Here is a 15,056-nt window from a genome sequence, read left to right as displayed (position 1 = left end):
AAAACTTTCTTGCTTACAAAGCAGAGTTTTTAAAATTACTCATGTACAAGTTTTGGTTTACTAAACTGCCTTTAATGTCTACTGTAAAATTTCCCCTAAAAGCACTGGATTACCTGTGTTCTTTAGCAGGGTTCCCCCATTATACTTATAAATCTAATAGGATACCAGGAAAGATATCACTGGGTTTGGCAACTGAAAGTCAATGGGACAGTCCCTTGGTAGCAGATAACATTGGTTGAAAAAGTTACACCCAGGATTTTTTTTTATTTTTAAAAGCAGTTCCCTATATACAAATTAGTTTTAATTGCTATATTTGATCAATACTCATTCACGATTGATTATCAACCAATGTAATGAAAACTAGTACTTTCAATAATGACCAGAAAAGTAAACAGCGAATACAGTAGCTTTAAAAGCAGTGATGCATTTAATATATATTTACATTTTTTTTTATGTCATTTTAAAACGTTTGCAATCATTTGTAAGCAGTGCAAACATACTGAAGTTATAATAAATGTAATTCTAACTTGAGTGCAGTTCCAAGATAGGTTTCTGTTTCCTCAAACGAGAAAAAAATAATAATTGAAGGTGCAATCCGAAAGAAATGAAAACTTATTTTAAAAAGTTAACCATCTCAAGTTTATGCCAAACTACATCATGGAAATTATTAACAAAAGTGTGGGCAGCTTAGAGCAACAATAAAAAAAACTAAAAAAAAAAACTGGAAAGTTTCGATTAATAACAAACTATAGAAAGAGGCTGCCAGCCAAAACACACTAACTCTTGCTATAGTTGAGTATCATATTCTGATAAAGTACCTCATTACTTATTTCCGATGGTGTAATAACGTTTGTTTTAATGATTGGCCTATTTATAACTACTGTGTCCTTTAAGACAAACTACCAAATATCCCTGGAATATTACCAAATATTTATGAATATGACTGTAGACATTTGGGGCCCTGCAAAAACTGACTGCAGATTGCACAGCGCTGGCATGACCCCAAGCAAAGAAAGGACACTGGGAGGAGGAACATGCAAACCAATTATATCAAGCTCTCAATTCCAAGGCTGCCTCACTGCAGTGTTGGTATCAATATGCAATGAGTCCCTTTAAATATCAATTGCTATTAGTATTATTTGTGAAAGAAAAGCTCTTATGGTAGTTCCGGTTATTACTTCCTCTGCTGAACAGCACACCCCTACTAAGGCTGATATGGAAAAACTTGTGACTTTATGTCTCATTGGTTTTGCAGCAGTTTTTAAATTAGCTATTTTCCGTATTAAGTTCAGTAATTCAATAGTAACATTTTGTTTGCATATACAGTAGTCTGTGGTAACCAGTTATGATTTTCCTTACCTGTCTGCTGTTCGGCAAGAGCAGGCGAGTCTGCAACAGGGGTGTCCTCGCTCTTCTTATGCACTGCACTACACAAAGCTTTCTGAACAATTTCAACAGCTTCAGAGTTACCCATTGATTTTAAACCATCTAGCAGCTCCATTATAGTGCCACCAGAAACCTGTTGATATAAAAATGAAATTGAAAAAATGCCAAAGAAAATAGTTATGTTTAAGAAGTTATGCATTTGTCACAAGTACTTGAAGACAGATTGAAAAGCACTGCATCCCCAAATAATTGTATCAGAAACACTATGGCTTGACACAGGCTGAATTCATGAGAAGGGAACTAAATTGAAAGAAAGTCACAGTTCAAGCACCTATACAGGTTTAAAGAATGAAAAAAAAAAAAAAAAACATGTCACTGACTGTTCTGTGGCGCTTTCTTAGTTTCACACTGCAACACCATTTTGCATGCAACATGAACGCTCAATGACACAACACTCAGAATATGCGGATATCTATACCAAGTAATGGCATGCACACATATGTTGCACATTTATGACTGATCCTACAAAGCCCCAGTGACCCTTCTCTTTAACAATACTTGAAATGTAGAATGTGCAAATCAGCTTCTCAGTGTGTTGTCCAAAGGGAATAGTTCAGCACACCTAGGTTTAGATCTGTCTTGGACATAGGTATTAAACACATATAAACAGCTTTAATGTTTTAAATTAAACAATAAGTTGTTTACATATTATTATTATTATTATTATTATTATTATTATTATTATTATTATTATTAATGTTTTATTATTTTTTCCCCATGGGTATAGTTTCTTTCTCACAAAATGGCACTGCTAAAACAACCTCTTGTCCACCTTTGAATCTTTATTGTCACTTATTGTATGCGGAAGCATAAAGCATCGTACATATGCATGAATACTCATTCTCCCTAGTCATCACAAATGCTGTTCAAAGATCTGATGATAAAATTAGCTTTGTACAAAAACCCTTTTCATGATCGGGCTAAAAATGAGCTGGGAAACAATCGTGTTTTTTGATCCCATTACAGTACAACCAGCCCCAGGTCACTGATGCCAAGTGCATTTACTACGAAGTACATTTGCAAACCGGACAACTCATGTAAAAGCTACTTGTAAATTGTATATACATTACTTTGTTATAATAACATTGTACAAAATCATCATCAGTAAGTCACAATTACAAAGCTCTGAATCTCATGTTAAAATGTGACATTTTCCAAACAATTTGCACGAGAGGAAATCACTTCACACACTTCTCCCGCTGCCTTCTCCAACCAGGATTACAGTTTGATAGACCGCGAAATTTAAAATGGCTCATTTGACATATAGCAATCAAAAACAATAAAAACAAACCAGAGATTACATTGCTTTCCCATCTATTTTATCACTTACAAACTGAAAAGTGTTTCCTATCCCCTTTAAGGAACAAGATGCTTACTGAAAAAAATAAACTGATGTAAGTAGTGAGTGTGGTTACAAACCTGGTAGCTCTCCAGCAGTGTTTTGGCTGGTGATGGGCTTAATTTGAAGGCACTGTTTAGGACTCCTAATCCTAGCCGCTGTGCCAGGACCTCCCAGCTCTGACCAGGAAGCTCCAGGACTTTGTACAGCTCCTGCTTTGCCTCTTCACTGAGATCACTCATATCACCTTAGAAGGACAAATAGCATTTGGTGAAATAGAAAAAAAGGCTCATAGTGACCTAATTTCATGCAAAACTTAACTCTGTGTTAGAGAATAGTACACTGAAAACTGAGTGTGTCATCCACACAAGCTTTTTCAACTAAACTATGGAAATAGTTACCTTGTGGTGGCAAACTGGAAGACTTTAACTTTGGTTCATACTGTTTTCCATTCAGTAGATCAAAGATCTGTGTAAAAGGGGAATGAAGAGAGGCATAAACAAGACTGGAAGTATATGTAAGCAAGAAAACCCGACACAGCAGGCATTACAAACTGTTTAGGTATTTCATCCAAATGGTGCATAATGCCTGTTATTTTATTTATTTTAACTGTATGTATTTTGTTTTTCATTTTTATGTTCCTTCTACATAAGCACTCTAAAATGAACGTTCTACAAAATATAGTCCTCCATTATAATAACATTGCCTATGAGTTTCTCTATACAATTAGTGTACAAAATAGCGTTTTTAAAACTGTATTTTTATTTGAATAAATTGAGAACAAACAAAATCAGTAAAAAAAAAAAAAAGGGGTGCACGTGTTAATTATTATTATTATTATTAGTAGTAGTCTTTTCCTATGTAATTGATTGGAATATTTCCAGTGAGCAGTTATTAAAAATGCTTCTGATAAAGTTGCCATGTAACTGGAGTGTGACCATTGGAAGTGGTGCTACTTGCTGAAGATGGTGATTGCTGCAGTACAAATTTTTCCCATCGTGTTATCGATTTTATTTTTTTTCCTAATGGCCTGCAAATATACCAGATATTTGTCGACCCAAAGCATACTGCTAAGTTAACTCTGTAATTCTTGAAGAAAACCAAAGATAAAAGTTCTGGACTATATATATATATATATATATATATATATATAGAGAGAGACACGATTAAATACGATTATTCATGCTTCAGTGGGTCGTGGCTTCTCCGTGCTTCATTAGTGAGGGATGTAAGCTTGTTAAACATACTGTACCTCATCAGTGAGTGCCATGTCCAAAGGGGTGGTCCCTGGAACAAACCCTTCATCCTCACCCCCCTCCTCCTCTTCATAGTCTCTGTCATCAGTGTCATACAGGGGTTCACAGTTCTCTTTATGTGCATCTGCTCCTGAAGAAAAGTCATATAAAGAACAGTTCATAAACTGCTAGGGAGACCACCACAATGGGTGGGTGGAGTGACTCATCATTCTTTGAGTTAAACTGCATTTCCAAAGAAAAGCCTGTCGGCTGAAAGTTACATTCTTTTCTTTTCAATCTGATTTCTTTCAGAAGGGGAATTCGAATTAAATATAATTTTGTTACTCACTCACCTATTACATAATGCAGCTATCAATGAAGACACTGTTGAGGGTTATGGGAGAATTGTATATATATATATATTTTTATTTTTTCTGGAAACGTGCCTTCTCGTCCAACACTGAAAGTGTGGCGGACAGGCTCATTTGTGAAAAAGTAAAAGCATTAAGATGGGGGTAATCTGATTAAACTGGAGATGACTAGCATTATTGGAGAATTAAAAAAAACAAAACAAAAAAAACAATATCATGCTCTGTAAAAATCTATGAAATGGTATTTGACCTAAAGGGATAGCTTATAGAGCAAGTAGCGGGGTTCCGAAAAATATAGCGTTACGTGCCCCCACATGTTACTACAACTGTTTAAATAACGTGTAATTTTTCTTTTCATTGTTAACATCCTGACAACATTTTGCACTTATAACTAAGTCTGTTTCAAAGCTTTTTTCAAAATGGCTGCTTTAGTGCACTGATAGTGTAAGGATTATTGCCCACATTGTCAAACAGGTAACACAGCAATAATGATCCATGATGTGTTATGGAACAGAAAAGCCAGAGCACGTATATGTTTTTTTTTTGTTTTTTTTTTTAATTCCTGCTGTGATTTAGAGATCTCAAACCCCAGTGCACTAGAGCAGCCATTTCGAAAAGAGCTTTGAAACAGACTTTAAATGTTGTAAGTGTACAAAGTTGTCAGGATGGTAACAATGAAAAGAAAAATTACAGGTATGTTTTTTAAACAGTTGTAGCAACACATGGGGGCATATGTTATATTTTTTGGAACCCCGCTACTTACTCTTTAAAAATGACTTTAAAATATCGTTTTCAAAACCATGTTCATAGTTTCTGTAGCCGACATAAGCACACACTCTTCTTGCTTCTCTAACTGTTGCATGAATGTTACTGCACTGTTAATGAACAGGGTATTGTTTTACTGGTGCTGGTTCTTTGCTGTTCAGCACAATTATAAGGCCTACTCGTGTGAAGCTAGTTACAATAATGTTCTCATAATTGTTGCACACATCCTTGCTACAGCTTTACATTTATAATTAGAGATATCAGTATTGTGGGAATGTAGATCACATTCGCCATACACATACAGAGAGGCATAAGGACAGGTTACTCCAGACTGATTTTTTTTTTTTAATATATATTCATAACACACACGTGATTGCTTGCCCTACTGTAAACGTCACTATTATGGTCAGAGTGGAGTACACACCAAAACCCTGGGAGTAACATACCAGCTGCCATAAGAAGCGCAGTCATTTTGACGGAGCCCCTTCCAGCTGCTATGTGGAGTGGAGTAGACCCATCGTATGTAGAGGAATCCACATAAGCACTGCCCTGGAAGAAGGATTCATAATGAAATTTTAAAAAAAGGCATTACCGCTTTCATACAGATATTTTATTTCACAATCTTTCCAACTGTTAAACACGATTACACACTTTCACCCAAAAACTGTGGTTTACAGTAGATTTCATGATTGAGCATAAATGCAAATTTGTTATCTTACCTCAAGGAGAAGGCTTCCAGCTAAAGAGATGTTCTCCTGCTCTACTGCCAGGTGTAGTGCAGTTCGACCGGAACTCTGCTCACATTCATCAACATCCACTCCATAAGAGATAAGCTGTCTAAGAGACGGCAAGCTATTGGCCAGCACCGCCAAATGAAGAGCATTCAAACCTACAAACAAAGCGCATGGTTGGATTAAGCTAATAACATTTTTACCCACTGAGAGTTATCTCGTTCCAACTTGTCCAGATAGGTATGGCGAAAAGGAGCACATACACTGTTGAATGTATAGAATTAGTGTTGATGTGCAAATGCTCAGTCAGGGCTGTCCTAGCTCTTTGATAATGTCTTTTTTTTTTCATATGTACTGTGAAAATAAATGCATGTGACTGTATTAAAAACATTGTAGGTGTCTTTTTCTAAAAGGGGTTTAAAAGAAAATATTTTTCTAGAAATGTTAAAAGAAAGGGACTTTAAGGAAGTCCAAAACTCCATAGACAGGCATCTGAAGGTCTTGTAAATACATCTTGTAGTCTTAGACCTGGTAATCCAAAGAACGTCTGACTCAAAATGGATTTCTCTAAAACATTCCCTGTGTTCAGTACCTTCACTGTTAGGAAGATTAATCAGTTTAGCTGCTTCCTGGTGTTGGAGTAGAAGGCTCAGAATCTCAGAATCCCCTTGCTTGGCAGCGAGGTGTAAAGCTGTGTTGCCATAGCGATCTGTGAGACTTAAATCGGCATTGGCTTTTAACAAAGCTTCCACGGCGTCTGCTTGCTGTGTAATAACGGCCAAGTGTAAAGAAGTCTGTGAAAGACAACACGTAAATAGACATTAAATGATGCAAATGTTTCATTTACTAGTACCCCATGAACGTTATTACTGTTAAAACCCCTTAATTCAGTATTTATATAAAAAACACACATATAGCAGCAATATTGTTTTCTTATTAAAACAAAAAAGATTACCTGCAAACCAGGACACAGAAGAAAAAAAATCTGATAAACAAACACAAAATACCACTGGTTGCAAGAAAAACAAAAGGACCAGTTAACTTGAATGCTGTGTTAAGTTTCCATATTACTTTGAATTACCGCTGCCCTTGAATAAGCACCGGCCATGAATAAGTGCCTCACTACACACTGGAGCATACTGGTATTTTACTGTAAAGTTTATGGACCCCAAACAAAAAAAGAATAACTTAGGTACACAACACTATGTACTGATACTGATGCAGGAGTAAATACAGCACCACAAAAAAAGAAAAAAAAAGTTCTCCTCTGTGTTGAATTGACATTCTCTCTTGTTATTATTTCCCTCTCCACGCTACACTGGTATGTGACGTCATCTAGTCAAACGCTGATCTGATCTGCGAGACCAACAGCTTTCAGTTAAAGTTGTAGAACTTCTTCACCATCCTGATCAAGTTATATCCGTAGAAATACACTTCAATATATGCCTCCCTCAAATACCGTAAGAAAACGCTATAAAAAATTGCGCCTTTCGAAAACCATAGTACTTCTAATTACCACCGTCCTTGAATAAGCGCCGCTGCTGTTTTTAGCGGCGTTAATTTAAAGTAATACAGTATTTACAGTAATTAAAGACTTCTACCTTTTAATTTTCCTGCAGACCTTAACAAAATATTCAACAAAAAAAAGTTTGCGTCAGAGATCTGACAGAATAGTATTAAACTCCTGACTTGTTAGAGGTACCTGGTAGAGGTCATTCCTCATGTTGATCACATCCTCCCCAGGAATACTGGAAATCACTTCAACAAGATTTTTAGCAGTCTCAGATCTGTGGTGGATAACACCAAGGTGCAAGCCACTGGAATGCATAAAACAAAGAACAACTCTCTTTAGTACATATGCACAATTCTTATCAACATAAAAGCATGCAGTGTTCATTTTACTTTATGGTTATGTGATTACCAACTAATTATCTTGGTACTGGTGAATATGTAATTGTCCCCGCTTCAAAATATTTTATTAAAGAACAACGTCCCACTGCAGAATAGCTTCTTGTCATCGTAGTGCTCAGACTTAGAAATGTATGGTATTAAGAATTAATTTCAATATGAAAGTATTTACAATTTGCATGTATAATTATGTAAGCACTGACCTTAGCCTTGCAGGATTTCTTAAATGACCAAAGACTACCATGGAATGAATAAGATCACCATTGGTCACATGACATGTCAGGCTTTATTTAACAGAAGGTAGTTTAGAGTAGTGTGTGAAGTCTGGAGCATGTACAGCACTCTGGACACAAGGGTGCTGAAGCTTTGATGTTTTGGGATAGAATGGTAACGGATTATCCATTGGAAATGATGCACTACAGGTTTATCCTTGTGGACAGTGATATCATTCTGTATATAATATTTTAAAAATATGAACATCAATTGCTAAGTCTCTTAACAAAAGAGCAGCAGGTAAGATCAAATTCAGCTAAGAACAGAAACTTGACCCTAACCCTAACCTCTTCAATTGATTGCTCGAGGAAAGTGACCTTTCTGACTTACGTATCTCCGTTTTCATCCTGAATTGCCATGAGGGGTCTCTGAACAGCCAGCAACATCCTCACATCACCAGTGACGGCATAATTAAAGAGCGCGTCCGCATGTCGCTTAGCAAGCTGTATAGCCTTTTCAGTGAATAGTAGGTCTGGACAGAGACAGAGAGAAAAAACACTTCAGGGACATCATCAGGGAAAATATTCTAAAGTGTGTTTCATACAAAAAATAAGTGTGGCAGAATATTTTTATATTTATAAAAAAACAAACAAAAAAAACAACTTACTATTACATTTTAAATTAAGGCTGCTACGATTAAATCAAAAATCGATTTTTAGATCGATTTCATTCCTCATTATATACATTGATATAAACACTGGATAACAGATTCAATACTTCATTTTTGTAACGCGCATAGTTAATAACATTATTTAAGTTTATCAACGAAACTGCACCGAACGCCCTGCCTTGCTATTTACAGTATTTCTGCCAGACAAGCAGTGGGCGTGCTCTTCTTTTCCTGCTCGTGTTAACTAGCATCTGATTTGCTGGTCCCATCCTACCAGCTAACCAGTTTTGAAAATGCTTTGTAAGTACGCCCCTCTGTGTGTTCGACGTCAACAAAAAAAAAAAAAAAGCGCGCTGCCTCGAATCCACGCAGGACAACAGTACGGTGTCCATATTAGGACATCGTCATTTCTCACGTCTCAGTGTCAGTTATCAGGAATTTCTTTGTCATGGATCATTTAGTTTGGCGATCAGTCGTCATTTCTCAATCATTTTTTCTGTCATCCCTCATGTGTTTTTTATGTCAGCCATTATTTGTATCAGGTATCATTTGTATTTTGTGTCCGCCGTCACTCGAATTTCGAGTCACGGAAAACCTCTGTCACTCAAACAGAGTCATAGAAAACCTCTGCCAATTAAATTCTCTGTCAACCATCAGACAGCATTTTTAACGTAATAGCCAATCGCGTTTTTAAGTTTGCATATCCTATGATTTAATTGGCTACTGTGAATGTCAATCAACTGAAAACAAAAACTTTTCTACATGATTGTTGTGGGGTTTAGTTATTAGCTGTGGGTTGTATTTTATGTATTTGTTTGTTTGCTACGAGCCTAATATATTTGAACATATACAAATACCCTAGCTTAAAACTCTTTCATGAATTGAAAATATGAAGACATATTTTAAATAACTTGAAAATAAATAACTTGAAGTAAATGTTAGTATTGCCACATGAATGAATAAAACGCAAAATAACACACTTTATTCCTTAAGTGTCATTAGGAGACACTATTATTAGAAATGTATTTACACGTGGATACACCCATAAAGAAATTGCAAGACTCACTGAAGCCATTACAAAAAAAAGCATATCATAAGTATAGTGTATTACCCCCCCTGCCTCCCCCCCTGCTCACATTTTAATACTATATATAACTGTAAAATGTATTGCAATTTCTTTATGGGTGTATCCACATGTAAATAAATTAGTACTGTACTGTAATCTGTCTGGAAAAAATATTTTAGTAACATTGTAGTATTTTAAACTTACTTTAGTTTGTTGCGAATGTTGCGTTTTGTTTTTTTTTCTTCTCCTAACGCCACCAAGACATAATTACCCCTCGCATTCAATTGTTGTGCACAAGCTTTTACTATAACAGCAATAATAATAAAATAATCACGTTGCGGGGAGAGGAATAGCGAGATAATGTATGTGGGCGGTACAATCATCGATATTTATTCAAATGATTCGATTTTGTGTGCCCAATTTATCGATTGCTATTTGGAGGCTTAACTGAAAGCCCTATTTTAAATATTGAAAAATCTCTTAGTCCACTTGACAATCTTTGTCTACTAGTTTTTTTTTTACCAGTTTAATCTAAGGTTATGGATGTACTTACTGACACTGCTTTCAGCTTCTGCCGTCTTCAGTGAATCTTCGGTAGGGCCCTGATCCACTCCATCTGATGTACTCTCCTCCTCAGGGTCTTTCTGCAGGTCTTCGGACTTCTCCTGGCAGCTAATCCTCGGATTACCCTGGGCCTCACTATCATCATCCAAGTCACTGTCATCGCCATCATCTGCAGGGCCCTTCGAAGCTTTAACATTGGGAATGAGGTATATACAAGTCATCATTTTAAACTCACCACAAAGAGAATGTACTGGAAAACATGGAAACACACAATACCCAACATTTTGGCACAGTAGGTCAAAAGACAGGGAATTATATTATGATAATTATTATGATTATTAAAATGATTAATATTATTACATTATTTATAAATTATCATGAAGGAGAATCTCTAGTGGTTCATTTAGTTTTATTTAATTTTTAGGATTAACATGTAACCATCTATCCACAATTAGACTATTTATTATAAATGGAGTACTAAATGTTCTCCTCTAGCAATGTGTCCAAGTGTTAATGAAAGCAAGTGAATAGAAAGTAAATACATTTTCATGTTTTTAACTAGATTAATTAAATTTAATATACCAATATGTACATCTATGTATTTTTTAGTATAACACACTGCAACTGTTTATTTAGTTATCCTGGGGGAGTCTTGTAATGTTGCTTAGTGCTGAAAGAATTTAAACAAGTACAAACCAAATGACTTCTCACATATAAAATAACTTTCATTTTATTTTTATTTATTTTTTTTACCATGTTTCATTCCAGCACCGGAGCTGCTGGGACCACCAGAATATGGATAGCGGCTTCCAAAATTATTATAGTTTGGGTATCCTTGGTAATTAAATCCAGCTATAAGAGAAAAACATGTTATGTGAAGTACCTTTACATATTAAATATGCACTTTACAGAAAATCAACAAAACTGTAATAACCTGTTTGTTAAAGTACTTATTCACAATACAACAATGTACTGCTCATGTCTATGACACTACTACAGCACTGGAAAATTCAGCAGCCTTAAAAGACAAGGACCAGCATACAGACTGTCACTATAATCACACTGGACAAGTTAGTCTGAATAAAGGTGCACGGAAGAAAAGAACAAAACCATATTCAGTTTTCAAAGAATAAACAATTGGATTTTATTGGTTTTGAATTTCTTATGTTTGAATGAAGAGAAAGTGCCCGATTTGTATCTGCTTACCCCCTCCTGTTCCAGGAGCCCCTCCTGCCCCACCATACATCCCTCCTCCCCCTCCACCAGCTCCAGCACCATAATCCGGAAAGCTGGGCAGTGTCTTCTGACGCTTCCTCTGGACCTCCTCCTTATCTGTGCACAAAGAAAGACACATACTCATCTTCTACACAACAAAATGTAAATACGTGTGTTTACAGCAATAAAAATGTAATTCAATTGAATCATTCAAATCAGTACATTCACATTTTTTAAATGAAAGGAAGACAAAGCTGCTAACGTTTGTGTGTTGATCTGTTATGTACAGAAGTTGTCAGAAGTTTTGACTCCTCTGATAAAATATTTTTACATATCTGATGGACCCCTGGAACCAATTAATTTGGATACGACAGGCTCTACTGTACCGATTTCTCTTTTTTATATTTACCATATTCTGTAAGAATGTGAAAGATAACAATACAATTACCTATAACCTGTGGATGGTAAGTGAAGGGCTTGGGTTCACTTGTCTCATTGTCAGACTTTCTTTTCAGCTGGACAAACACAGAGGTTGGTTTTTGCAGGTTGAGGTCTCGGTACTTTGGAGTCTTAAAGACTATAGCAAACTGGAAGATAAAATGTTATTTTGTTAGAGTCATCTTTTTTTCCCCACAAAAAATGAAAAATAAATGAATTATTAATACAATTCACAAGGATGTCTTTTGTGACTGTCAAATGAAAGACAATTCAAACAGATTCAATGCTTCAATAGTTCAACTTTAAAAACTCAAGTCAAGCTGACAACAAAGCACCGAATAAGGCATTAGATGATTACATGTTTGTACTTGCTAAATCCATTGCTTTTAGAACTAAAATATACAGGCTCTTCAAATAGTATTACATCTGGAAAGCTTGCTTTGGCTACAAGCAACTACATTTTTTTTTGCCTTTCTGTACAGGACGGACCTGTCTGTGCACATCTGTTGGCGAAAAATCTCCAAAAGCTTCCCAGTATCCTCCTGTTTCATCCTCCTCATAGAACCGAACCTGGATGTCATCTGTTAGGAAAATGAGCAGTATTGCATGTTTAGGGAAAAAAATTACTTTATTTAAAACAATTATTTTTGTATATTTTTTTATTTTGTTGTCATTCAGAGGTACAGTTTTGACAGGAGCACAGCTATTTTGTTGTTTTTATTATATTTTCAGCAGTACAGTACTGTGTGTGACAGAATTCAAATGACGCCAATGCAATCCCCAAAATAGCTTAATACACCATTGTTGTATGTAGAATGTTCCATAGTACTGGGAAAATCCCATGAACATGAACCCCAGGGCCATGTACAGTACTTCCTTATTCGTAGCTGACGAAGCAGACTGCAGGTGAACATTTTATTCCTGTTGGCAATTCTGATTGTTTTCAAATCTTACCTTTTAATAAGTTGTGCTGTAAGAAAAAAATCTAAAAGGTGGAAGCTAGCCACTGTTTACCCCTTTATGGCTCTTGTGCAATTTCTATAATCTGAAATTTTGTTCAGGTTTAAACAGATCTTTTAACGGCTCCTTCTTTGCTCCCGTGCCAAATGTTTCTAGTTCTTTCTAGTTCTCCCGCAAACCAGTTTCATGCACAGTATAGTGCTCACAAAAGATCAGTGAAAGGGTAAACCAAAGTTATCCACCACCATACTTTTTGACATTATTACACATTTAAACAAAGACTTTGGAAACCAGGAGACATTTAAACAGCAATACAAAGATCTACATTTTGATTTCAATATTTCTAATTTACAGGTAAATTGTGAGTTTTTTCAATACTAGTTTGGTTTCAGTGCAGCACATGGTAGAGATATTCCTTTGTTTTGCATTGTAAACAGTCTACTAAAACTCAGGCTTGCCATCACTTCTCCTTCGGTTACATTTATGTACAGCCTTCAATTCTGTTTGACAAGGTTCTTGAGGATTCTGCTGCCTAAATTGTCCCCCAGGCTGTATGCTACACCATACCAAAACACTGATATAGCATCCCTCGTGTATACACATCACAGGGAGTTCCACATATCAAATAATTAACACCTCCGGAGGGAATGTTTTATCACAAAGACAAACTATTCAAATCATCAACTGACAGTCACCAAGTTTCACAGACAAGGGGCACAGAAACTAGCAGCACTTGCTAACAAAAGATTTTAAACAGTATAGCTGCTCTGCCAACAAGCTATCTGTATCATCAGCAGAACGGAAGGTAGAGCCACAACATAAGAGAACAGTGGCTTACTCAAGTAAGAAGGGCCAAAGTTACATAGTTTAAAGTCAATTCTGAAGTGTATTGGTAAAAACTGAAGAGACATGATGGCATACTTGGTATTCATCTTTGGTATCAGTATTCCTACACAAGTGTTTAGTATCAACTGAACTAATACCCCCAGTGTCTGCTTAGACATCATTGTCAACAGCATTTATTGAAACATGATCAGCCATTTTTAAAAACGAGGAGTATGCTTACCTTTCTGAACCTTATCACAAAGGAGATAGACCTCTTCACCCCCAGTAACGCAGCCAGCTGTGCGGTCCATCCTTACAATCTTTAAATTAGAGGCATTTGGGGCTTCTGTGATGGAGAACAAACCAAAAAACATCAATATACAGGTTTTTAAAATCTATCGTAAAGGCAATTGTCAAGTCCCACCCCGCTAAAAAGCATATAAACCTTGGCCTTACATTTTTCAGTTTTTAGTACTGTGGTGATAGATGTTATGATAATGTAATTGTAACATAAATCCTGAAGCGATCTCGAGACAAACATGTATTTGGATACCTTCTCAAGACACGCCTTTAGCTATGTATAAACAATACTTTACTATAAATGATCTAGGGTGTTACCACAATACCTTCTATCTTACCATCAACACTTCACTCATATTCAAGTGTAATCAAAAGTTACACTGAACATATGAATGTATATTTTACAGTAATCATTGAATTCTGGCTATAATTATGACTGATTCATTTGGCATATTATTTAAGGTTTAGACAATATTCAACTGATTCAATTCAATGATTATATATCATTGTTTCAACATACAACAACAAAGATTTCAAGTTACAACAAAAATGTAACAGATTGTATTAGATTGTTGTAATTTGTTTTCAATGTATCAAGTATTATACTAAGTATGTTCAAGACAAATTAACCATATATTCAGTTGTAATTAAGATTCTAAATATATTCAACATTTAACAATGCATTCATATTCGATCATGTAATTCAACACAGGTTAATATTACTTCATACTCAATTTAAACAGAATTAATCATATAATTTTGTTATGCACCATGGAAATTCATAAGTTATTTAGTTGCCAGTCCTTATATGTGAAGAAAGTTGAAAGTCTCACAATGAAGAATTACTGTATACATCTTCACAGTTAAAGTATTTTGAAAAAAATAAAATGTTTTTTTCTTCAGAACTCCATGTCCCACAATGCAACAGAACCACACACCAAGTGGTTTCCTCTTCCTGTTACAGGCTACAGCAGCGCCAAATCGAACTGGTTTAACCCTTTGCGGTCCAT

The 15,056-nt window shown here is 35.7% G+C and overlaps 1 protein-coding gene across 1 annotated transcript in view; it reads right to left on the bottom strand.

Moving 5' to 3' along the window:
* The window catches only part of LOC117408542 (nuclear factor NF-kappa-B p105 subunit-like), a 39,096-nt gene that overhangs the window by 1,579 nt on the left and 22,461 nt on the right, over positions 1–15,056 (bottom strand). The window contains exons 9-23 of the mRNA XM_034013617.3: positions 13,988–14,092; positions 12,451–12,542; positions 11,972–12,110; positions 11,515–11,640; positions 11,062–11,160; positions 10,298–10,495; positions 8,399–8,540; positions 7,590–7,704; positions 6,480–6,681; positions 5,876–6,045; positions 5,603–5,705; positions 4,038–4,171; positions 3,187–3,253; positions 2,866–3,032; positions 1,360–1,519 (exon numbers count right to left, since the gene is read on the bottom strand). Coding sequence (XP_033869508.3) covers positions 1,360–1,519; positions 2,866–3,032; positions 3,187–3,253; positions 4,038–4,171; positions 5,603–5,705; positions 5,876–6,045; positions 6,480–6,681; positions 7,590–7,704; positions 8,399–8,540; positions 10,298–10,495; positions 11,062–11,160; positions 11,515–11,640; positions 11,972–12,110; positions 12,451–12,542; positions 13,988–14,092 — 2,019 coding nt within the window. The remainder of the gene's footprint in view (positions 1–1,359; positions 1,520–2,865; positions 3,033–3,186; positions 3,254–4,037; positions 4,172–5,602; positions 5,706–5,875; positions 6,046–6,479; positions 6,682–7,589; positions 7,705–8,398; positions 8,541–10,297; positions 10,496–11,061; positions 11,161–11,514; positions 11,641–11,971; positions 12,111–12,450; positions 12,543–13,987; positions 14,093–15,056) is intronic.

The sequence above is a fragment of the Acipenser ruthenus genome, chromosome 2 (genome assembly GCF_902713425.1).
Source record: "Acipenser ruthenus chromosome 2, fAciRut3.2 maternal haplotype, whole genome shotgun sequence".
NCBI classification, from domain to species: Eukaryota; Metazoa; Chordata; class Actinopteri; order Acipenseriformes; family Acipenseridae; genus Acipenser; species Acipenser ruthenus.
Note: the sequence above shows the minus strand (reverse complement) of the source record. Positions and strands in the feature narration are given on the sequence as shown.